The sequence below is a fragment of the Lepidochelys kempii genome, chromosome 8 (assembly GCF_965140285.1).
Source record: "Lepidochelys kempii isolate rLepKem1 chromosome 8, rLepKem1.hap1, whole genome shotgun sequence".
Lineage (NCBI taxonomy): Eukaryota > Metazoa > Chordata > Testudines > Cheloniidae > Lepidochelys > Lepidochelys kempii.
Genome location: NC_136387.1, coordinates 6172861 through 6197379, shown reverse-complemented (window position 1 = coordinate 6197379; position 24519 = coordinate 6172861). Strand labels below are relative to the sequence as shown.

Genomic DNA, 24519 nt, shown 5'->3' with positions numbered 1-24519 from the left:
TATGGGGTCTGTCTCTAAGCACATATATGTTCAGCACCGGGTCCTGATCTCAGCTGGGATCACTATGTGCTACTGTAATATAATTGTTCCCTTGGGATAGGGGGAAAATGATACTGTTCAAAGGAAGGGACTGATTCCACTGTCCAAAGGATCCACTCAGCAAATCTTGTGCTTCTCTCACATTTTGAGGCCCCGCTGCAAAGTCTGACTATAATCAAGGTCCATTGAGGCACCAACTCATGTCACTTATCACTTAATCAGCATTTGAACTCGGCTCTCCAGAGACATTATCTCAAGCCGACTCTGTAGCCAGCACACAGGGCTCAGTGCAAGTTCCCTGGAGAACAAACAGCCTGGAGATCCTCTCCTAAGTAACAAGCAATCTCCTGTTTCTAAGAGCCCTACCTATGCATCAGCCACCTCCCCCGGCTGAAGAAAACACCAGGCACCAGAAACATGTATTTGAAAATAGAAGCGGCTCCTTCGTTTACTGCAAGGCCAGAGAGGGAGAGCGCACCTGAACTCTCCATTTCAAGAGGGGAGTTTTACAAACTATGGTTCAAGTAGATCATGGTCCTTTCCCTCCGAGGGTCCTTCCTCCTCCCAGCCTTCTTCTTTCCAACAGCTGTCAGGGTAACCGGGGTCAAATGAGAGAGGGTGTCAGCAGATGTGTATACAGGCCATCTTCTCACTGAAGCGATCATGTTAGCGTTCCTGCAAAAACAAGGACAGTGAGGAGGGGAATTATACTGGGGTGCCCCCTGCTGGTTAAATCCTAAAGGAAACTCAGCAAGTTGACATTTAGTCAATTTCAAAATAGGAATTAAAGAGTTCCAGGTATTAACTTCCCCCAGGACTCCCCAGCCAGTGCATGTGGTTTCACAACTAGTACCCTCAATTTAAAGAAAAAAATCCTCTCCCTTCTTGCTGTGTGTAATATATGCAGGAAGTAACGGGCTGTATGAAAAGCACGGTGTCAGATGTAAAGCAAACTACCTGAAAATAGAGGAAAACATTTAGGGTCCTCTAATCCTCCAGCTACACTTATCTAAGAGGTTCGTTGTAACCAGGGTAGACAAAGGATTTTCTAAGAGTGATTTTCAAGGAGCCGGTGCCCATTTAAACAGCAACAAATATAACGTACGTGATCCAAGTCCACTCTCTACCCAGTGCTTTCAATTGTCAGAGTGCTATACCAAAGATAAGGGCCAGATTTTCAGAGGCAAAGGGCACATGCAGCTCCCACTGACTGCAGTAGGATGGGTCAGTGCTCAGCAATCCTGAAAATTTAACCGTAAGCAAAGAGTCCTCCAGGGTGGATCGATTTAAATCACCAACTGGAAAGCCTCAATTTAAATAATCAAGTTTGATCAACTTTTCCATTTGTCCTTCAGGTGCATTCTCATTGGTTGATATAACCACTAACACATGTTGATTTACAACTAAACAGAGCCTTTACAATAGATTTGGTCCATCTTTTTGTTACCTAGGAGGGTATGCTATAATTATGTACATTTATTTAAGCAATTATATAAGTAAATATTTTCCAATTCTTATTAGTTGTACATTTAGTATGTTAGAAAATAGTGACTGGGCGGAGTCATAAATATTAAGAATTTGAGGACTTAGCCAATCAGAGCTCGGGTAGGGAGAAGCTATAAAATAACAGTGTGAGAGGGAGACTGAGTCATAGAATCATAGAATATCAGGGTTGGAAGGGACCTCAGGAGGTCATCTAGTCCAACCCCCTGCTCAAAGCAGGACCAATCCCCAACTAAATCATCCCAGCCAGGGCTTTGTTCCCCTGTCACATCTCACATGCTGGCATGGAGAAGGGTGTCACTCAGAATGAGGGGCCATGTCCCTTCTGCCCTAGTATTAGACATCAGGAGGAGGAGAGAGCCCCTCTCAGCCTCATCTCTCCCCCTGCACACACACAGTTTGGTCATCTCGGGGTGAGAAAGGGAAGGAGCCACTCTCTGCTCCCCTGACACCCTGCTGGAGCAGAGTCCAGGGACACGCAACCCCCCGCAAGCTTGCCCTTTGAACGATCACACGTGGCTGCTGAAGAAGCAAACGGTGATGCGACCACAGTGGGGCAACTGGTAGTGCCAAGCTCACATTTGCAAGCTGGCGGAGGGAAGCCGACAGGTTTCCAAATGTAAAGTCTGTGCAAGCTTCCCCCAGGAAACAGCAACCGCTCTTTAACTTCCCTCAGCCCGGCCCTACACGCGCACTGCTGCGGGCGTGTCCACTCAGCATTCAGAGGGGTCAGTCTATAGGCTTCTGGCTGTGCTGGCTGGTAATGCTTCCTCCTCAGATAGAGATCCCATCCCGGATGGGGCCAGGGGCTGGTGCCTTTGGCTCAGGGGAGTTCTTAGTGCCGCTGCCCTGTGGCAAGGAGGGCAGGGGAGTGGGATGTTACGGTGGTTTTTGCTCCCGTGCCACAACTGAGCACAGGCCACACCTTCCAATCTCGACACTGGCAGTGACTCCCCAAGACCCACCTTGTTGGCATCACAGCTCAGCCTGCTGCCCAGCTCTTCACCCTGGAACGTGCCCAAACCCTGCTGCCACTGCACTGTGGGGGCTGCCCTGACCCAGCATCACTTCCTGTGGGACCTTGGGCAGAGCGGGTGAGCTCAGGGTTTCTCCTCAGCGTCTTGCATCCACTAGCTGTGTAAGGAGAGCCCTTTGGCAGCAGACTGACCTTCTTTGGGGTGTGGAGAAAGCCTGACCCTCAGACCCATCGGCTCAGGGGTTATTTCTCCCCCAGGTAGGAGGCACTCTTCCCGGTTTTCTTCAGTGTGGCCAGCAAGGTGTCGACGCTGTGCTCCGAATTGATGCACACCTTCTTGTTGGGCAGGTCGATCTCAAACTGGACACCTGGGGGAGGTGAAAGGATACCCCGCGTGTGAGAAGAACCCTGCAGCCTCCAACCAGAGGACCCGCCATGGCCACCGCCCCCTGACTCTGCCCCCTCCCTCATGGATGGGTTAGAGCTGATGCACTGAGTATCCCATTAAGAACCAGGTGAGCAGTCTGAAAACATAAACAAGACTTAGGTAGTGTGTGCCCATCCTTGCTCTGATGCAAACTCAGACATCACCCAACCACTGCTCCTGCTCGGACATCTCAGTCCTGCCCCACAGGTACAGCCCCCAGCCATGCAGCTTCTCATGCTGCTAACTCAGCCTTTTGACTTCACTGCAACATCAGGAGAGGGCACAAATACCCCTCTACTGCATTTCTTCAGCACCTTTCCTCCACAGGTCTCAGAGTGCTTTGTGGGGCTCCTTCTCTGCCCAGGCCTCCAACCACCAGAAGTCCTCGCCCCCTTGGTTTAAAGGGACAATCCTTAAACGTGCGACTGGCGAGGAAAGTGCTGAGAAGCGGGCGAAGGGTGCAGGGATGCAGGATTGAGCTGAGAGACAGGAATTTCGTTTCCAGCGGCCCCCCCAGAGCAAAGTCCCTCTCTGTCTGCTGGGGTCTGAAAACAGATGCTCAAGGCACACTGTTAACTAGAAAAACTACCCCCAGGATACATGGAGTACATCACACAGAGCGGGCAGTCAAAGGATATTCTGGTGACACAGGTTTTGTGCGCCTCCAGCTGGCATGTCAGCATATTACCACCACCAGGCAAAAACATTGCAGTGACCTATCCGCTCCAGAGCTCGCCTCCCGCCTCCTGCCTGGCCCTTCCCTTCCAAGGGAAGCACTGTCCGTGGCTCCAACGAGAGGCTAAGTAGCAGGGCTGGACTGATCTAGTTCTAGCACTGCCATCCTGCTCGGAAATGGCATTTCCCTGGTCTCTTCCTGAGGCAGCAGGGCCACACAGGGTGAGGGAGGGAGAGGCATCCATGAGAAACCAGAACTGGCATGAGCCACCGGCGCTGGGTGCATTCGCATTCATTCAGAGCGCTCTGAGGTTTCTTTGCCCTGTCAGTTATTGTTCCGCCTGTCATGTTGCTCGGGAGCGGCCATCTAGCTGTCCGGGAACTCCAGCGCGGCTCTCTTGGTAAATACAGCTCAGCGGACATCAGCGTCAATATGTGATTTTATTTTTGAAGTCTGTACTAAATAAAAGTTCAGCTCCAGCAGGCCCACTGGCGTGCCGGGCGTTTCCCTGGTGGTCTTAGCTCGTCAGCCGAAGCTTGGGCTGGCCCACTCTCAACCAAGCTGAACAAAGCTGGGCTTTCCATGAGGAGTCGCTCCTCTACTGCGTAGGGAAGGCAGCTGCCAACTTACCCACCCCAGGCTGACTCCACTCCTTTGTAATACAGATGGGGCATGGGGTTTATCGTTTGGAAGAGCTGGTAAAAGCACCTGGATGGAAAAGCGCAGGCTGCTTGATCAGTGGCTGGGAAGGTCATCCTGTTTCTCCATAGCCACGGCAGTGATTGATTCCCTGTGCTTGGCAGGGCCGCTGTTCTGACGCTGGCAATATCCCTCAGGGGAATCACGACAGCCATCCCTACGGCAGCAGTGCAGAGGCAGGAGTATGCTAGATGCACCAGGGGCATCAGGCCCCTGCTCCTTCTGCTCTCGGGGCCTGGTCCAAAGCCCAGCGGAGTCCGTGGAAAGACAGGGATGTCAGTGGGTTTGGGAGGAGGCACTGAAAGGAGAATAGAAACGGCTGCAGTCTGCTGACTGCAACTTCCTGTAGTCACAAGAGAGCTCCGAGCAACTTCCCTCCCCCCACCTCATCAAAGGTCACAGATTCCAATTAGACATCTTGCCACTGCAGATCAATAATTCGTTACTGACTAATCAGCTGCAGCAGCGGCTCCCACAGGAACAGGGTGGGTGGCTGGCTTTCAAGGAGCGGCTTGACTCCCAGCTCATCTGCAGGGGGAGGGCAAGACCGAGTTTGGAACAGGCAACCCTCCAGCCCCCAATCGCTCCTCTGCGAGCGTGGTTGGGCAACACCATGCTAAGCCGGCCAAAGTCCTTTCTGCTTCCCTCTGCCAGGAGTCTTTCCCCAGGCCTGGGCAGGCAAGTGCCCCAAGAATGGGCTTGAGAGGCCCCATCAGACTACAAAGGAAGAAGGATCTGGCTGTGAAATAGCCAGAAGGGGTGGGGCAGGGTGGATTTTAAAAAGGAACGGGCAGTTCGTGTTTTAAACGTCGCCCGCATCTTTGCCAAGGCTGCCCAGAGAGGAGCTGCACAAACCCCCTGCAGGGGCTCTGCCCCTCGCTGTCTCTCACAGGTACCGCATTAATGCCACTGCTTCACACCCCTTCTCCTGGCTGCCCGGAAATGCTGCTTTGCCCAGGCAAGTTTCTCTCAGGAGAAGATCACCTGGCAGACTCTTGTCTGTTGCCAGGAATGCAACCGGTCAGTGACAGAAGGGCCCCAACTGGGCCAGAGGTGCCAGCCTGAAGGTGTTCAGGTAGCAGCAAGAGTAGCCTGAATATTCCCTGGAACCAGTCCTGAAATGGTGCCACATGGCGAAGAGCAAACCGAATGCTAGGAACAAAAGCGGGAGCCGGTTTTGCAGAGAGGGGAGCAGGTGAAGGCTGTAAGTGAGGACCCAGTTCTTTAGGGAAATCATTTATAACATACAGGGTGAAATCCTGGCTCTATTCAAGTCAATGGCAAAACTCCCCTGGGGTTCAGCAGGGCCAGGATTTCATGGCTCTTCATCCAGGTCAGACAATCCACACTTTGCCTTGGCAGGGGCTTATGCTGGCTATGCCACCTGCCAACAGAGCAGCTCCCTGTTTGTGGAGGGCGTTGTCTGGCATGCCAGAGCCTCCCACGCAAATGCCACGGCTGGTCAGTCCAAAGCAATACTCCTCTCCTGGGGGGGTTGCACGGTCTCTTACCAAAGGAGGAGTCAGAATAACGAGGCCTTCCCTCACCCGTGGGGATTGAGAACTACCCCCAGCGATGGGTGACTTTGCCAGGACACATAGCTTGAGGCGGGGGCCCGTAGGAGTGGGGCACTTGGACTACAGTTTCCATTTCACTGCCATAGGAGCCGTTGGTCCCTTAAGGCTAGTATGGAAACTCCCACATCCGTGAAAGCTGTTTGCTGATCCCTGTGCAATTCTACACCTGGCTCAGAGCAGTGCCACTCACCTCCCAGCTTGTTGAGAACGCGGGTGACCGCATTGGAGCACCCTTCGCAGGTCATGTCAACAGAAAACTCATGCTTCTGAAATAAGGAAGAGAACGGATTGGAGACAACCAGGAGCCCTTCTTGCTTTGTCAGCAATTATCCCAATACACTGACCCAGGCCCTCTGGAGACCTGGATTTGAAACCCTCATGATGTCGCATACAAAATATGCTCTCACCCCAATCCTACCAGACACTGATCGTAATCCAAACACTGCAAACGTCCTCTAGCATAAAACCAAGCTTTCTGCAAACTCCAGCTTATCTAGTTACTTTATCTCATTGTTTCCTTGTGCTCCACAACCTGTCTGTATTCACCTACTGTGTTGTCTTAGACTCTTAGCTCTCTGAGGCAGGGGCTTTCTTTTTCTTACTCTGGCCTAGTGTAATAGGATCCTTATCCCTAACTGGGGCTCCTAGACATGCCACTGCAATACAAACAATACTACTGTACTTTTAAAACATGATTAAAGGGACATGACTGGCACATTGTTAGAAAAAATCACATATTTTTAATTATGATCCTAGCTGCTACTAAAAGAAACTCTATCAGTAACATAAAATGTATTTACCTGTGTTATTAATTAACATATTCAGTTATTACAACCAAAAGAATCCTAAATTTCTTTTTTCGCACTAACGCTGTATGTTCACTATTCAGATAAAAAAAACCAATCAGCTTCATTTTACTGCTGCTTCAAGGCCATGGGCTTGTTGATCCTAAAAAATTAGGTTGACTGAGTTACATCATTTAGGGGTGTGAAAAATCCACACACCCCTGAGCAATATAGTTATGCTGATCTACGTTCCTGTGTAGACAGCACTAGGTCAACAGAAGATTTCTTCCGCCAACCTAGCTGCTGCCTCCCGGAGAGGTGGATTAGCTAAGCTGACAGCGAACCCCTCCTGTCAGCATAGGTCGTGTCTACACTGAAGTGTTGCAGCTGTGTTGCTGTAGCGTTTTAAGTACAGACAAGCCCGTAGCCAGTTTATGTCTCACTCCCACTGTGTCTGAGTTCCCAAGGCTCCAAGGGAAAGTTTTCATCCAGAAAGACAACAACAATTTTGGTTCTCATTGACATTTTAAAAATTCATTAAGGTTAGTCTGATTTTGGGAGAATTTTCCCAAATGAAAAACTCTGGAAAATCCCCAACCCTCCCCCCCTAGAATTAGTGGATAAGGCCCCACCCCTTCTGTTCAACTGGGTACAAACAACTGGATGGCTGCAAGAGGTATAAATAAGGGGCGTGATGGACCAAGCCCTCCATTGGGCCAGGCGTTGCACAAACCCAGCCCCTGCCCCGAGGAACTTACAGTCTAAGTGCAAGACAAACAGAGAACACACGCTACAGACAGAGCGGGGAGCAGAAGGACCCGTTGAGAACACTGCTCAGCGCGATGACAAGCAGTGGGCTCAATACACCAGCAGCCTGGCCGTCAAGCCTTTTGCAGCCTCTACAGCAAAAGAGAATTTTAAGGGTTGATCTGGAGGAGGAGAACGAGCTAGTTTTGCAGATGTTTGGCTTATCCCAGGCGTGAGGGTCAGGATCCCCCCCCCCCCAAGTCAGAAAACCAGGTGCCATTAACCTGCGCTGATGACTCTCCCCCATAGGCCCCCTAGCCCCAGCAGGCCCGAGCGTGCCCCACTGTAGCTACTAGTAACAAGTGATCTGGCTTTCAGGCAAAAGCCCGGCCTACAACGAAGCGGTTCTCCCTGGTCCCTGCGGGGCGCAGCATTCACCGGCGTGAGCTCAGAGAGGGGCTGAGCCCGAACCGCTGACCCACGGCCCCCCACCCAGGTTTGGGGGGCGCCTGGATCCGCCTCTGAACCTTATATCCGGACCAACCCCCCCACCCCCGCTCTCTAGCGGGCCGAATTCGGAATTCGGCAGGCTTCGGGGCGAATTCGGATCAGGCCCCTCCCCACCCAGCGGGGCTCAAGGCAGGAAAGGGCCCGATTCGCAGAGGCGTGAGCCCGAGTCGGGCGAGGGGCCGCTGGCCCCGCCGGGGTCCGTGCCCCAGCAGCCCCGGGCCAGGCGCAGCGAGCGCGGCCGCAGCACCCACCGGCATGGCAGCGGCGCAGGGCGGCCGGTGCCGCTGCTCCTCTCCCGGCTCCGCGCGGACTGAGGCACTAGGGCGCCGGTACGTGCCCTGCCCAGCGCCGCCGCCTCCGCCTCCGCCTGCCGGGGGCAGGCTGCTCGCCCAGCCCCTGCGCGCCCCGCTCCGTGCCGCGGGAGGGCGCGGTGCGCGGCCGGCTCCCTGGGCGGAGGCGCGTCCCAGACCCGCTCCTGCAGCCGGCCCCAGCCCTGCCTGGCTTCCCCGCTCTGCCGGGAGAGGGTTTGCCTCCCCTCCACGCCCCCCGCCTTGTAGGATGAATATAATCCCCCGTGGCGCTTTCTCCAGTTCCCCCCCCCCCCCGTAACCCCACAGGCAGGCTGAGCCCCCTGCACAGGAGCCCAGTGACACTCAGCCATCCCTACTTAACCCCAGACTTGTAGGGGGTGTCTCAGGAGCATCCCCTCCTCCCCCAGCATTTTAAGCTGTGGGCACCGGGGCAGGGAAAGGTGAGAGCTCCTGCCTTCTTGGCTGCCGGCCTGGGGATTGAACTGGGGAACCTCCAGAGCTGACAGCATGGGCTGGCAGAGCTCCAGAGCCACCCTACGGGGGGCTATAACAGACCCATAGCTTCCGGGGCTGAGCACAGAAGGGGGACTTGTAACCCAGAGGAAGAATAACCCAGAGGAAGAGTAACCCAGGCAGGCCATAAAGAAAATGGAGAGCCCCTGAGCTTTGGAGCCCTGTAGTTGTCCAGATTCACTTAAAGGGAGATGCTGTTATTCATTTATGTTTAAGTGATTGTTACTTTTTGGTTTGGGACAGCTGAGAGTCTTGGGGAAGGCCCTTCACAGGCATGTCACTGTGTTCCCATCACCCTAAGGGGGCCCAATAATTGCTAATGTGCATCCATGCAAAGCATGGACTTGCCAGGAGTACTGGGTGCAAGCCTCACAGGCCAGACTCTGCCAAGCCAAGTTGCGGTGACTTCTGCGTATCTATCCCACAGTCCCTGTTCCTCTGCAGCTCCAGAAGCAGTGGATTCTGGGAGACTTTGCAATGCCACCACGACACCAGAGGGCAGTAGCCAGAAACCCTACGTGGAGGTTAACTGAACAGGGAGGACAAATCAAAAAGTTCAGGGCAAGGACGGAGATCAGAAGTTATTTGCTCCTGAGAGAGAAAAGGTAATTGTGGGAGGACTGGAGTTCTGGGATCAAATTGGTTTAGAGTGAGCTGCCCTGCATTTAGGCCTGCTGAAAGCAAATGTAATCCAAGCTATATTTGGCATGACGCATGTGCACTATTTGGAGCACTTTTGTGGAGGACCCAATGTTTCCTTAGTGTGCCCTAAGGGTATGTCTACACTATACCTAAGGTTAGGGGGGAACCCTGGTAAATTTCTTTAGTGTAAATGAGACCCAAATGTCACCCCACCCACTTCCATTTCTCCTCCCTTTTCTACAGAGCTGTGACTGGGACAGTAAATCAGGGTTTGGACAATTTAGGATGAAGGGTGAATTTTTTTTTTTAAATAATGAAAGAGTTTTCACTCCTAATTAGGAAATGGATTAAAGCTGATGTCAACTGTGCCGATACTGAGAATCTGATTGGGTTTGGGGAAAGGATATTTTCTCCCAGCTGGACAAACTGCTCCATAAGAATTTGTATGTGAGAAAGCAATAGAAATACCGGCTGCAGATTTAAAAGGGGGTTGTGGATATGGGCGGGAGTGTAAAAGAAAGAAGTTGGTGAAACAATTGGGAAAGTTCTGAATCAATGGTGGATACTTAACAGCTGTTGGGGAATTCCACCATCCTTAGCACAGAGCCACATGCACCCTGGAGCGATAGTCCTCAGCACTGGAATAAAAAGGGTGCTGGTGGCTGGGGGAAGGTCCCACTGGTGGGGAGATAACAGTGAGGATTAGATGCCTAATGGGCTGGAGGGAGCTGGCTTGGCTTGGGTGCATCAGGAAACCACCCTTCAGCCTATGAGTTGTAAGAGGTTATTGAAGTGTATAGGAGCAGGAGAACCCTCCAGCATGGGGTAGAGCATTGAGTGAAAGCCTGATAGATGCTCTGGTTTTTCTGCTCTAGAATAGGTCAGGTGAAATGACAGATAAAAATCCACCTGGGAACACTATCTCCTAGCCCCTCTGGAATTGCAAGTATCTCCCAAGCGCTGGCTAGTGAGGTGGTGATTCCTGGTTTTGGCCCCCATCCCAAAGCACTGCACTAAACTAATCTTTGGAAGAAATGGAGTGGAAGAAATCTGCTTTGTAAATCTGAGAGTAGGGTGTGATGTAAAGGAGGTGATGCACGGTGGGACTGAGAGGCATGGGCAGTGGTGTAGATAATCGATGTAGAAAGTGTGACAGATCAGGATTGAGATGCATTGGTAGAGCTGCCTGAGGAGCCCAGGACTGGAATAGAAAGGGATGCGGCAGGTCGGATTAGAAGAAATGTCTGAGTCGTGCATGGGGAGCTGAGGACTGGAATAGCAGGCCTGCTGCAGGTCAGGAATGAAGTGCGCTGGCAGAGTTGTGTGGGACAAGACAGGAAGTGCACTGTGTAGGAGGGAGTTACAGACAGCAACTGACCACTGTATGCCTGGCAAGAGCACCAAGCTTCAGTTGGATAAATAATCTGAATGGGGAGCATCTCCTGCAGGCCCTTGGCCAGAGCAAGCTAAATTGCTTCTTAAAGCAGTCATTCTTTGAATCAAACTTAACAGCAGGTTCCAGTTGCGAGTCATGACGTTCACTCTCCCTGAATTAGCTGGACATGGGCCCGCATCAAGGGAGGCAGGGTGGAAGATGATACCAGCCTTGAGGCCCAGTAGCACAGGGGTCAGGGTGGATCCATTTCACTGCACATGAAAATGTCATCTTGTTTCACTGCTGTAAAAGTAGGTGCTGATGTGATCCTTTTTATAAGAAGAGCGGTTATCCGAGAGACCACGCTGCTGCACTGTGCCTTGTGCCTCTCTCAATCTGTATCACAAGTGTCCCAACTGTGGGGCTGGGAGAGGGGTTATTTTACACGGCTGTCCGTCCCTTGGCTTGTATTAAACTCTGCAAGGGCCTTGCTACTGATTTATGAGCTGGCAGCTTGCAATGTGGTTCAGGATATAAATAGCAAAAAGAAAAAAAGGGAGGGGGGATATTAATGTTGGGGATGGCATAATGCCAGCTGTAAATCTCTGTACAAGAGAAGGGGGGAGGAGGTTTACACAATGGCTTCTTAAAAGACTGCCCGCTAGGGGAACAAGAGGCATTAAGTCCCTGCTATAGGGTCAGACGTTACCCTCGCTTCCACACCACCACTGATTTAGCTGGGTTTGCACAAGATGCAGGTGAAGGGAAATTTTGGCCCTTTGGAAGAAGAGTCAATTCGGTCCAAGCAATTGTCCGCCTCCTGGCCACCACCTCCACACAGACTTGCTGAGATACAGCAAAAACAAACACATGCTTTAGGAAACTGACCTCAAGCACTGACGGCTTTTACTTTGTTAAAGCGGGGATGTGGTATGAAAGCTGCTGTTACCTTATGGGGCTCTTTAACCCTTTTAGGTGACTAAAGGCAATGTGACTTGGATTTTATGTGATGGATCAGTACCTGGGCATCTCTTTCCACTTGGAGAGTGATATCTTTAGTGTAGAGAGGTGAAAAGGCAGTGCAAAAAAATGAACCCCAGGCTCATTTTGATGACTTGTTTCTTATCAAAACTCTAAGAGCAAGTTTTAGGTGGATGGATTTCTCTGTTTATTTTGGTAAGAGACTGTGAAAGAAGAATGCTAATGTACAAACAGGTGAACTAGGCTATTTGTCTTCTCTTCCAGGTGCTCCTGCACTCAACTCCGTTTGAGGTGGGCACAGATCTCCAGTCTGTGCTTTTCTCGCTGTGCATCGCGGGTGATCTTTACTGATCTGATATCCAAGTGGACTTGTCACTTGGGACGTTTGCTGGGAAATTCCCAGGATGGAGTTTTGTGTGTAATTGGAATGGATTTGATTATATTCCTATGCTGAAAATTCTTAAGAGCAGGTCCTTCACTTTCCCAATGGGTTAAGGGAGCAGTGAAGATCACGCACTCCTGCCTCACAAGCTGGCAGGGCTGTAAACTCAGGGAGCCCTGGGTCAGAACCATTTAGAGGATGCAGTATCAGCCCCAAGGCTTCAGTAATGATGGCACTGCTGAACCTTGATACTGCATTACACATTGTGGCAGCCCCAGGGAAATAAATGGGAATGGAGACGGTTTAGTGCTTTGCACAAAGTGGAGCAGCATCAGGAGTCTTCCAGGGAGACTGGAATGGTGGGGAAAAGCACTGATACACCATGATGATCAGTGCAGCACACATGCCTAGATGAAGACAGGTGGCAACAGTGGTGTGGGCCACACTGTGGAATGGAGACCAGGCAAGGCCTGGGCCCAGCGGGAGGCTGGCCGTGCAGGGTTCCGGAGGCTGAGGTAGGCAGGTTCAGCGGGTGACTGAGCCGTGCTGGATTTGGAGGCTGAGCAAGGCCGGGGCCCAGCGGGTGACTGGGCCACGTAGGGGTCCGGAGGCTGGATGCAACGGGTTCGGTGGGTGACTGGGTCGTGCAGGGGGCCGGCCGCAGCGGGTTCGGCTGGTGACTGGGCTGTGCTGGGTTCTAGGAGGATCCCTGGCTCTGTAGAGGCCCCCACGGAGCCAAGGGGGCAGGAGCCAGAGGAACTGGGGTCGGGACGAGCAGGCTCTGGCTCTGGATTCACCAAGGGCAAGTCATGCCTGACTAATCTAATTGCTTTCTATGACGAGATAACTGGCTCTGTGGATGAGGGGAAAGCGGTGGATGTGTTGTTCCTTGACTTTAGCAAAGCTTTTGACACGGTCTCCCACAGTATTCTTGCCAGCAAATTAAAGAAGTATGGGCTGGATGAATGGACTATAAGGTGGATAGAAAGTTGGCTAGATTGTCGGGCTCAACAGGTAGTGATCAATGGCTCCATGTCTAGTTGGCAGCTGGTATCAAGTGGAGTGCTCCAAGGGTCGGTCCTTGGGCCGGTTTTGTTCAATATCTTCATAAATGATCTGGAAGATGGTGTGGATTGCACCCTCAGCAAGTTTGCAGATGACACTAAACTGAGAGGAGAGGTAGATACGCTGGAGGGTAGGGATAGGATACAGAAGGACCTAGACAAATTGGAGGATTGGGCCAAAAGAAATCCGATGAGGTTCAACAAGGACAAGTGCAGAGTCCTGCACTTAGGACGGAAGAATCCCATGCACCGCTACAGACTAGGGACCAAATGGCTCGGCAGTAGTTCTGCAGAAAAGGATCCAGGGGTTACAGTGGACAAGAAGCTGGATATGAGTCAACAGTGTGCCCTTGTTGCCAAATGCCTTGAGGCATTTTGGGCTGTATAAGTTGGGGCATTGCCAGCAGATGGAGGGATGTGATCGTTCCCCTCTATTTGACATTGGTGAGGCCTCATCTGGAGTACTGTGTCCAGTTTTGGGCCCCGCACTACAAGAAGGATGTGGAAAAATTGGAGAGAGTCCAGCGAAGGGCAACAAAAATGATTAGGGGTCTGGAACACATGACTTATGAGGAGAGGCTGAGGGAACTGGGATTGTTTAGTCTGCAGAAGAGAAGAGTGAAGGGGGATTTGATAGGTGATTTCAACTACCTGAAAGGGGGTCCCAAAGAGGATGGCTCTAGACTGTTCTCAATGGTAGCAGATGACAGAACGAGGAGTAATGGTCTCAAGTTGCAGTGGGGGAGGTTTAGGGTGAATATTAGGAAAAACTTTTTCACTAGGAGGGTGAATGTGTTACTGGAATGCGTTACCTAGGGAGGTGGTAGAATCTCCTTCCTTTGAGGTTTTTAAGGTCAGGCTTGACAAAGCCCTGGCTGGGATGATTTAGTTGGGGATGGGTCCTGCTTTGAGCAGGGGGTTGGACTAGATACCTCCTGAGGTCCCTTCCAACCCTGATAGTCTATGATTCTATGGGCTGCGGCCGGGGCCCAGGAGGCTGGGGGGGGGCCTGGGCCTGGTGCTGCAGGCCGGGAGAGCCCTGGTGGGCTCAGTGGGCTTGCAGCAGCCCGGGACAAGATGGGAAGCAGGCGGCCCTTGCCTCCAGCAGGGGGGGCGCTGTCTACCCGGCTGGGGAAGGGCAGCCCCTTTGTTAGTGGTGCGTTTCCCTTTAAGTGGCTCTAATCTCCGGCCTGTCAGTCACGCCCAGCCATGCTCCCTAATTGGTTATCGCGCTCACTGCCGGAGTGAGTGCCGCCCCGACCGAAAACGGGGTTTACCTTGCTAGATTTCAAGGGCGCCGCTGGACGACGCAACCACACTACTAAGACTTAGTCCCCACCTCCTCCAACTCTCATCTAATAGCGAGAGGTACGTGGCCTCATTGGCCAGCGGGGGAGTCAGTTGAGCTTTGTCCCACCTCTGTGGCTGAAACGACAACGTCTGTTGGCTGGTACTTACGTCGCTCACTTTAACGTCCGCCTGCCTCAAGGCAGTGGGATAGGGTGGGTTGGCTGCCACTCCATAAGCACCGCCCCTTTTTCGCAGCACTGGCCAAACGGCGCCCGAGTAGGGAAGGGCGGCGCTCAGCGATTGGCTGGCGGGTTGCGGCGGGGTTAGGCTGCGCGCCGGATATATGTAGCCGGCGGGTGAGCACGCCGTTGCGTGAGGTCTTTCTATTTCCTGGCCGGCCTGCCTCCTGCTCCAGTCCCGCTCCGTCCGCAGGTAACGCGGGACGGGGCCGGCCGCGGCCTCGGCCTCCCCTTCGGGCTGCCGGGAGCGGGGCGGCTTCGAACGGCGTCACGTTCCTCCCGGGACGGTTGCGCCGCCTCCCAGCGTCACAGACGCGCGGGCCGGGCTCGCCCGGGCCAGGCTGAGCCGTGGGGCTCGGGGCCTCTCGGCTGGGCGGGCAACAAATGGGGAGGGGAAGCTGCTGTTCTCTCCCCCCCAGGCCTGGCAAGGTGCCCCCGAGGGGGAGCTGTAAGTCGCGGGGGGGGGCGGGGGTGTGTCTGTGGGAAGGGGGGGCGGCTCGGGGCTGCAAGTCGCTGGGGGGGGGTCGGGGGTGTGTCTGTGGCAACGGGGGGGTGGCGGCTCGGGGCTGTAAGTCACCGGGAAGGAGGGGCCGGGGGGGGGGGGGGTGGCGGCTCGGGGCTAGGAGGGGCCGGGGGGGGGGGTGGCGGCTCGGGGCTGTAAGTCACCGGGAAGGAGGGGCCGGGGGGGGGGTGGCGGCTCGGGGCTGTAAGTCACCGGGAAGGAGGGGCCGGGGGGGGGGTGGCGGCTCGGGGCTGTAAGTCACCGGGAAGGAGGGGCCGGAGGGGGGTGGCGGCTCGGGGCTGTAAGTCACCGGGAAGGGGCGGGGGTCTGTGGGAAGGGGGGATGGCCTGGGGCTGTAAGTCACTGGCGGGGGGACGGTGGGGTGGCCCGGGGCTCCCGCAGGTTCCTGACCCGCAAGGCTCAGCGGGCCCCATGCACACGCGTTAGAGACGGGGGCTGCCTGTGCTGGACGTGGGGATAGCGAACCTCGAGCAGTTTGGGCTAGAACAGCGAAACCGTTTTACGAAACGGTTCCTCTGATTTGAAAGCCCTTGTATGTTTGGTATCCGGTGAGGAAGAACCTTCCTCTAGCCCCACGGAAAGGAGTGACGCTATAGAAACAAGTGAACGTTGTTGGGATCGTGGAGGATAGTGTTCTCGCTGAAGGCAAACATTTAAAGGGAGGGGGGGCAGTTCCGAGGAGGGATAGAAACGGGAGAGAAGGAAATTTCATTGTGTGAGGCTAGATACAAAGCTGCAAGCTTTGTTCTGTACTTTACATTGCCTGTGTGTTCCATCAACTATGTAAAATGCCCCCATGTAGTAGCTAGGCTGCAGAGTTTCTTCCTGGGTTAAGGTGGCATGGAAAAATATCCACCTGAGACGATAATGCTTAGCATTTATGTAGCCTTAGTCACCTGTAAATCTGCATTGTACAAAAGAGGGTAAGTTTCACCCCTCTTTTGCAGATGGGGTAACATTCTCCTCTCTGTGGCATTAAATGATTTATCCAAGGTCACGCAGCAAGACAATGGTGGAGCTGGGATTAAATGCAGAACTGTGTATAGAACAGTGTGTCTGAAGAGCTCCCAGTCACTTGCGAGGCCCCAGACCTACTTGATTGTGAAAGCCCTACCTGTATTACTGTTCATCGCTTTGGATGCCTTCCATAGAGTTAGTTTGCAAGATTGTACTTGGAATTATTGGTACATGGATGTTATCTGTGTGGTGAGACGTCCGCATTAAGCATTGTGTCTGTAATGACAGGTTTCAGAGAAGCAGATGTGTTAGTCTGTATCCGATGACGTGAGCTGTAGCTCATGAAAGCTTATGCTCAAATAAATTTGTTAGTCTCTAAGGTGCCACAAGTCCTCCTTTTCTTTTTGTATCTATAATGTATTCCATGTGAAGGAAGTGGCATCTTCCTATTTAGATGTGAGGAGTGTTTGCACCAAACAGCTATGTTTCCAGTCTGCTATTTTTGTCAGGCCTATCCTTTCACAAACTAATGACAGCTTTAGGAAATGTAGAGAGGCAATCAAGTCCTGAACAGTAACCTCCAGCTGGTATAAATAAAATCATTTGGAGTGTATGTTAGGCCATTATGCGCATCTTATCAACCATGTTTCAGCTACTGAGGCTTACTTTCTTCTCTAGAAAATAGCAACTTCTATTCGCTAAATCAGTCACTTTCACTTATTCATGGGCAAAAGAGGTTAAGAAAACATGCCAGGTTCTCAAATAGGATTTCAGGGAAGATGAGAGTAGACTACAACATATTTGCTGACTGACTAGGATTCTCAGATGTTTATGGCAGTGTTATTGGCTGTGGTAGAATGTTCACACTCTTCACATTTTTCCAAAGATACTATGCATTTCTCTGCTGACCTGAAATAAAATCGAGTCATGACTTGCAGCAAAATGTCTAAAGTGCAGCTGCTTGTTCTACCCAGTTACACCTGAATGTCATATTAAACTGCAAGTTTACTTTAAGTATTTGGATAACTAAAGAGTTCCCTGAAACAGAGTAATACTATTGTGTGAAGGAGAAATTCATACATTTATGTTCCCAGGTATCAGAAGTGTGATTTAAACGTTAAAATGTGTCCTTCAGATTAATATGCCCTAAGAGCAATTTCTAAATATCTTATATAAGCATGCAAAATATACCTGTTTACTTATTTTCTTGTGTTAGAAGTTAGTTGTTAGAAAGCAGGAGTACATTTCAAGTTTCTTTTGATTAAATCGGTTATCATAAGGTCTTGGCTTAGTAGGAAGATGGGGAAACCTTCAGTGTCTGATTTGGTGAATTTACATTAATACTTAATGTAACCAACTTGAAAGCTAGAAGATGGAAGCAAGGAAAGGAAAAATACTTGCCACATGTGTTCCTGACATTCCCAAACTCCCTGGCAAAACGTGAATCTTTTGTAGGAGCCCTAATATGGAATGACATAGCAAAGAATCCTTTGTATGTACCCTTTCATGGTCCTGGGCAGCCACAAAAGCAGCGAAAGTAATAAAGGTACAAACATAGTGTCTTGTCTTATGTCTGTTAGTGACAAGAGGACATTTTTTTTGTATAATAGTTCACTAGTCTGCAATTGGCTATTTGTCCATTCTGCTGCAGCCATGGTATCATATTTGATGATGACTGTCAAGGATAGTAATGACACAAATTTGAACTTTTTGTCTGTTTTTAAAATCTACTAAAACTTCTGAAAATATTTTTGAGAAGTCCATTATTTACCTAGGAGCTGTAGTCCTGATATTCTTATCTATTTGTTAAAGTACCAAACCAGGCTAGAAGCTCTCTCAGGGGAAATAACTACACCGAACCCTCGCTAGAACACACGTCTATATTGCACAAATTCGCATGTAACGCAGCCATGGATCCCAAATTTAATTGCTTTAATTGGAATTCATTTTAATGTGGTCCCCGCTATAACGCGGAACTGCGCATGGATCCCAAATCTTGTGCTCTAGCGAGAGTCCGGTGTATATTCACTTTAGTCTCAAACTTCCATAAAGGTTGCTAGAAATAATGTGAAGTACTTTAAAGACTCACTGTATTGAGTCTACCTCCTTTAGCTCAGTGTTATCAAACAGCATTCTTAAGGCTGAAATTTAGACCAAAAAATCTTTTCCTATTAACATTTCGGTTCATGCTGCAGAAAAACATCTCCCAGGATGGCTTTAGCACATGTCACCTGCTGAGAATAGTTGAGAACTCCACTGAAAACACATGCTAATTGAGGTTGTTCTTTCCCCTTGCACAGTGTGTATACCAAATTATACACGGAGGAACACTGGTTAAAGAAAGTATAGTTTAAAAAAAACAAACCTGAGGGCTAGTTTCTCAAACTGTAGGACAATTGTTTGGTTTTTGGCCTTTAACCCTAGTGACTTTGAGAGAGAGCTGCTGAAATTGACATATGACAAGCCCTGTTGGATGAGTTAGGAAACACTTGTAAACTAACTGCTGCAGCTTTCCAATGACGTAATCCAAGCCTTTTTCGCTGCGTATTTTTAAGTGACATGGCAGGTGGGAAGTTGAAGAGGAGAAGTCAGAAGGTGGATTAAAATGGAGTGGGTCTCAGATCTTATGACAAGTGATGCTGTCCTGTGCACATACATGTCAGCTACTGAGTTTGTTGCACTTCATCTTTGGTTTCATTTATGTAATGAGACTTTTTTTCCCACAAAGTGTGGGGATGTGTACAGTTATTGACATGCATTTTAATCAAGTGACTGGTATTGAAAGTCTTTAGCATTGGATTAAAATATCAGTCAGAATTGTTTCAGCTAAAGCTGCTGTGTTGGAAATGTCTCCAGCTGCCTTGACTAGGAAAAAAGAGAGGTCGGATATTAAACACAAACTATTAAATGAATGGATCTGATACTACAACAGGGGTTCTCAAGCTCTTTTGAATCGTGACCCCCCAACTTTACAAATATTTTTGGAGGCACCCACAATATCCTACACATTTGTAATGATATGTGTAATATTATCCTTTAAAATCACCCTCTAAACTTTGGTCACTATCTTGCATCTTCTGTCATATCCCAGACCACTTTGGTTCCAATTTAATTTATTAGTGCTGTTGTGCTGACTATTAGATGAAGGAAAAAACAGTGTTAAGCACTGTGAAATTACCCAAGGTACAATCTGAACTGATGAACAGCTGTCTTCTCAGTTCTCCAACATGGGGAGCCTTTTACATTGCTTTGCTGTGAGAGCTACCACTCCTGGTTTGCTCACTCACAGACTCTAGCATGTTATTTACAGTTAAGAGTCTGAGTGCTATAGCCAGCCACTCATGAATTACACTGGAGAACAACACTAGGAAATTCCAAGTCCCAGACTTTCCCCAGAAGTGTATGTCTTATGCTATCCAGCTCTTTACTGGACAATGCATGCTCATGTAAAGTCGGTCATTTTAATAATAGAAAATGATTTGCACAAATCCAGTAATCCCAAATAGGGTTTCCCAAACATACTGTTTTAAATAAAACAAGTTTAATAATTACAGAAAGATAGATTTTAAGTGACTGCAAGTAAGGAGGCAAAAGAGTCGGAATTGGTTACAAGAAAATAAAAGTAAAATGCAACTAATGCCTAACTTAACAAGCGAAGTGAATTCAAAGCGGGAGGGGGGCTCACTATGTTTTGCAGTCTTACTGGCTGAATGTCTTTCAGTCAGAATCCCTCCCCCAGTCCAATGCTGCTTCCTTGTTCCTGAGGTCTTGTCGATGCTGTGGGTAGAGAGAGAAAGGGAGACAGAATTTGGGGCATCTGCTCTCCCTTTTAGTTCTTTCTTTTCAAGAATCATCCCCAGCTGAGGTCCAGGAGATACCGTCTATGTTGATGAGAGCCCCAATCTGTTTTTGTCAAAATGTAGATTTATTTTTTTCACTCACACCTTCTTTCCTGCCAAAGAACGGCCACTCAACGATGGTCCACCAGACTCCATTTGATACCTGACTGAGGTGTCAGTCACCCCCCTGTCTCCGTGGAGCTGGCCCATGACTGCTCTCCAGACCTGGAACATGTCCCAGCAACATCACACAGTAGAATTCTGCAGCACTACACACAATGCTGCCATACACATCCCACCAGGACAACAATGATCACTCTCAAATGATCTCTCACAAGGCACACCCTGCACAAAATTTATCATCTTGTAAAAGGGGTGAATATGGGGTACAGCCTGTCTCACATCCATTTCAAAACTTCTGGAATCCTGTTTTCAAATGACAAAAACATTTTTTCATGTCTAAAGTCATGCCAGCATTGACATGAGGACAAGAGCAAGATGGTCAGGATAACCTGCTTTTTTAAAGTGTGCATGTTGCCTAACATACTAAAACCTCTTTTCCATATGCTTGTCCAATACTAATTTTGTCAATATCTCATAGCATTCATACATAACTCTAACATTTGTATTGCTACTTAGTTCCCTCTTAAAGTGAAATCTGAGGGGCTACTTGTGTTAACAATAAAACAGGACTGAAATAAGACCCCGTGTCTATATTTAGAAGAAGCTGCGATGGCCCAATGAATCCAGATGGAAAAATTGTGAACCTAATGATGAATGATTTTTCTTCTCTTCATTGAGCCATTGTAGCTGCTCTTGACTGTCAAAACAACTGGTTATTATGACAATAACATAGCAATAGCCACTGTCACTTTGGTTGGTTGAGGGAAGTGCAGAAAAGGTAAAAATACTGAAAAAAGCTGACTTATAGGAGTATTGAAGTACTTTAATTAGCGCATGGTACACAGAAAATACTGACTCTCTTAATAAATTGATGCCTCATGCTTCTAGGCTCAAATATCTTGTGAACTGTCAGGACTAGAAACACTAGATCAGGGAGGTCAGACTATGGCCCACATGCTGGATCTGGCCCATCAGGGCTTTCAGTTCGGCCCATGGGATTGTCAGCCCTGTGGCGCAGCAGGGCTCAGGCAGGCTCCTTGGCATCGCTCTGCTCCTGGCACCACGTCCCTTCGGCTCCCTGGGTGGGGTCAGGGGCAAAGGGCTTGGTGCGCTGCCCTTGCCTGCAGGCACTGCCCCCCGCAGCTCCCATTGGCTGGGAATGGGGATCTGTAGCCAGTGGGAGCTTCAGGGGTGGTATGTGCAGGTGAGTGCAGCATGCGGTTGAGCCACCTGTCCCACCCCCAGGAGCCACTGCTGGACATGCTGGCCACTTCCAGGGTTTAGTGTGGGGCTCGGGCCGGCAGGGGGCCTGCCTTAGCCCCGCGGCCTGCTGCTGGCAGCCCGGAGCTGTTTGAGGTAAGCGGTGCTGTGCCAGAACCTGCACCCCAACCCCCTGCCACACACCTGCACACCGTACCCGCCTCCTGCACCCCAGCCCTACATTCATGGCCCTGCATACAAGTTCCCCACTCAGGTGTGGTCCTCGGGTCAAAAATTTTGCCCACCCCTGCACTAGAGAATCAGTACAAATGGTTTTAGGATCAGTAAACTTCTGCAGGCACTGGTCCAGTACCACAGATCAGAAGTTTCCTATGCCTGCACTAGGACCAGCATTTGTGGGGGGGATTGTGTCCTAGGATTTTACAAAACCTAAGGGTAATTGAAATTTCTATGAATTTTCTGAAGCTCTTTTACTCTTTCTGGGCATTTAGAAGGCAAATAGGGTTGGAGATCTGCTTTCATGTTGAGTTTACAGGGAGATATGCCAGTAAAAAAACCAGACATTACCCAGTAGTGTTTACAACACGTGGTACAGCCTTGTGCTAGTAGCAGGAGAACCTGAAAGTGAAACTTCTTAGTCTGTGGTACATCTCATTTTGGACAAAAAGTTCTCCTTGAAGAATTTGCCAAAAAAATTAACATTCTGCATACAATATTTTAAAATTCTATATATATTTTATATATCAAAATAACACAGAATAATGGGACTCCCGCTGCCAGCCCTGGGCAGGAGTACTGGGGGAAAAAATAAAATTCTGCACGAAACATTATTTCTGTGCAAATTATGCATTACACAGTGGTGCAGGATTCCAGCAGGAGTAAAAAATAAATAAATGGTGAAATAAACTGAGTCTATGAATTTTTTTTTTTTTTGTCTAGAGTGTAAGTAAAACCCAAACCACCTTCTATATAGCAAGCACTCAATTTTTAACTCTCATGATGTCCCTTTATTTGACCCCTTGTATCCAGATCTGCTAGGGAAATTTATCTTCTGGTGAAAATAACACTAAATATATTAGTCCTTTTTTGAGATTGGTTCTTTTGTTCACCTGCTGACTGACCATTCTTGTTGACTCCAGCAATATAGGGAAGAGTCTGTTTAGCATAGTAAACTAGCTTCCAACCTATTGTATATTTCTCTGAAAAAATGAACACTATGTAGGTTAGTCCTTGTTGTTTCACTGAAATATTGTAACCTCTAATACCACTAGTATCTCCAGCAGCACTGTATAGCAATGTGGTATTTGGGCCAGGGTATGAAAAACTTACTAGATGCCTATTAGGTAGAGCCCATTATGAAATGTCATGAGGAAGCTCAGTCAGTGGGGTCCAAGGGCAACATCTTGAGCCCTGCTATCCTCAGCTGCTGATAATGGGAGAAAGTTGGGATTTCTACCAGGTTGCTCTCTCTGAGCCCTACTTGTGTGGGACTATGTCTTTAATATAATCTGCCTTTAGCTAGTACGGGTGGTGATAGAGTGAAAGCTGCACCCTCCCATGCTCCTAGCTGCAGGTGGCGGGGGTGGGGGCGTGGATTTTTTTGGTCTGTTTAATTTCTTTCCTGCTAAGAGCTTCTCGGCTTCTCTGAGGGGAGCAGGTCTCCACTACTCTACCTTATCCTTCATATTCTGGGGTTTCTTCTCTTATGAACATCCTCCTATGCCTGCCTCTATAGCATGAAATTAACATTCTTGAGCCACTACTACTCTCGGATTCTAAATAGCAGCAATGAAAAGCACTGGTTAGTTTAGCTCTTGCTGCTTGTCAAAACTGCGAACAGCAGCACAGACACTGGGTTTTGTCTACAAACTGGCAGACAGTGCTGCATCTATTTACTCTGGGTTCGCATTTGGAAAGTTTATTAGCAACAATGATGACTAGAAAGTGTAACTTCTGTAGAATACAAGTCATTTAGGAAGTTTGGCTTATTTATTCATATTGTATAGAGGCCTGTCTGGGAAGGTTTCCCCTCTGCCATTGGCAAGTGGTGAAGTAGATCTCTTCCTCTTCCCCCCCCCCCCCCAAAGTATTGGTCGGGGCAATGCTAACTTTAAACTTAATTTTGAGCTGTTTTGCATGTGTTTTACATGTGAACTTTTTAGCATGTGTCATTGAGCAAAAAAGTTGCATCCCTATAAAAAAGATTTCTGTGTGGTACAAAGCATATTTTTCAAGGACCCTTTTTAAAATTTAGATTTTTTTTCCTGTCATGTTGGTTTGGCTATATTATTTCAACCAGGAAATATGCCTCTGGTTCAGACCCCTGCCCCCCAGCTGCTAGTGTGTGTGTCTGTGTCTGTCTGTCTCTCTCTCTATAGAATGTGTTTTTCATCAGATTTTCAATGCTCTCTACAAAGGAGGTAAGTTGTTATCCCCGTTTTACAAATGGGGAAACAGGAGAAGTGATTTGCTCAGGATCATCTAGCAATCGGTGTCAAAGCCTGGAATAGAACTCAAATCTCCTGAATCCCAGTCGATCGCTCTGTCCACTAGACTCTGCTGCCACCCTTCTATAAGTTACGTGGCTTTCCTTCTATAGCAGTGACTAGAGTTTATGGCAGACCTAGTGTATGGCTGGCTAAAATGTGTGAGTGCGCTGGTGATCCAGGTTAACTTTTTATTAGACACAGCTACATTTTGAGTTAAAATGTCCTTTAGTAATCCACTTAATTGTATTAATATACACTGTACACTTTTTAATTACTCTATGCTTGGTTGACTGAGGTTCACCTGCTGCTGTTTTTCAGTGGGCAGTCACTTATGGGTTGCATTAGTAGTATTTCATAGGAGAAAGTAATGTAACAGTTAAAATACCGATCACTCTAACTCATTACAAATCCCATTATTCATGGATAAAAGACCTTGCGTCAGACATTCCATCACTTAGCTTTGTGCACTTACTTCCAAAGAGATGAGGTTTTTGATACAATAGTGCAGTTTGTGCCCATTCAGCTGCTGTAGTTCATCTGCTTTACTGTAAGCTATCTATGCTTGGAAGGCCAGCTTGTAAGATTTTCTCACAGGCAGACCGTACAGTCTCCCATACAGTCAAAGTACAAA

The 24519-nt window shown here is 49.2% G+C and overlaps 2 protein-coding genes across 4 annotated transcripts in view; one reads left to right on the top strand and one right to left on the bottom strand.

Moving 5' to 3' along the window:
- Nucleotides 1-457: 457 nt before the first annotated feature.
- Nucleotides 458-8372, bottom strand: ATOX1 (antioxidant 1 copper chaperone). The gene is made up of 4 exons (XM_073355295.2): nt 8191-8372; nt 6088-6163; nt 2711-2886; nt 458-714 (listed from the first exon to the last, which is right to left on the bottom strand). Exons 1-3 carry the CDS (start codon nt 8194-8196, stop codon nt 2762-2764), a joined length of 207 nt encoding a protein of 68 aa, XP_073211396.1. The 5' UTR covers nt 8197-8372; the 3' UTR covers nt 458-714; nt 2711-2761.
- Nucleotides 8373-14815: 6443 nt separating this feature from the next.
- The window catches only part of G3BP1 (G3BP stress granule assembly factor 1), a 36606-nt gene continuing 26902 nt past the window's right edge, over nt 14816-24519 (top strand). The window contains exon 1 of one of the 3 annotated variants that reach the window (XM_073355292.2): nt 14816-14929. The gene's annotated coding sequence lies outside the window, so the exon portion shown is untranslated. Of the gene's footprint in view, nt 14930-15037; nt 15185-24519 lie in introns of those variants that run through there. The other 2 variants (XM_073355294.2, XM_073355293.2) reach the window with 2 other exon arrangements.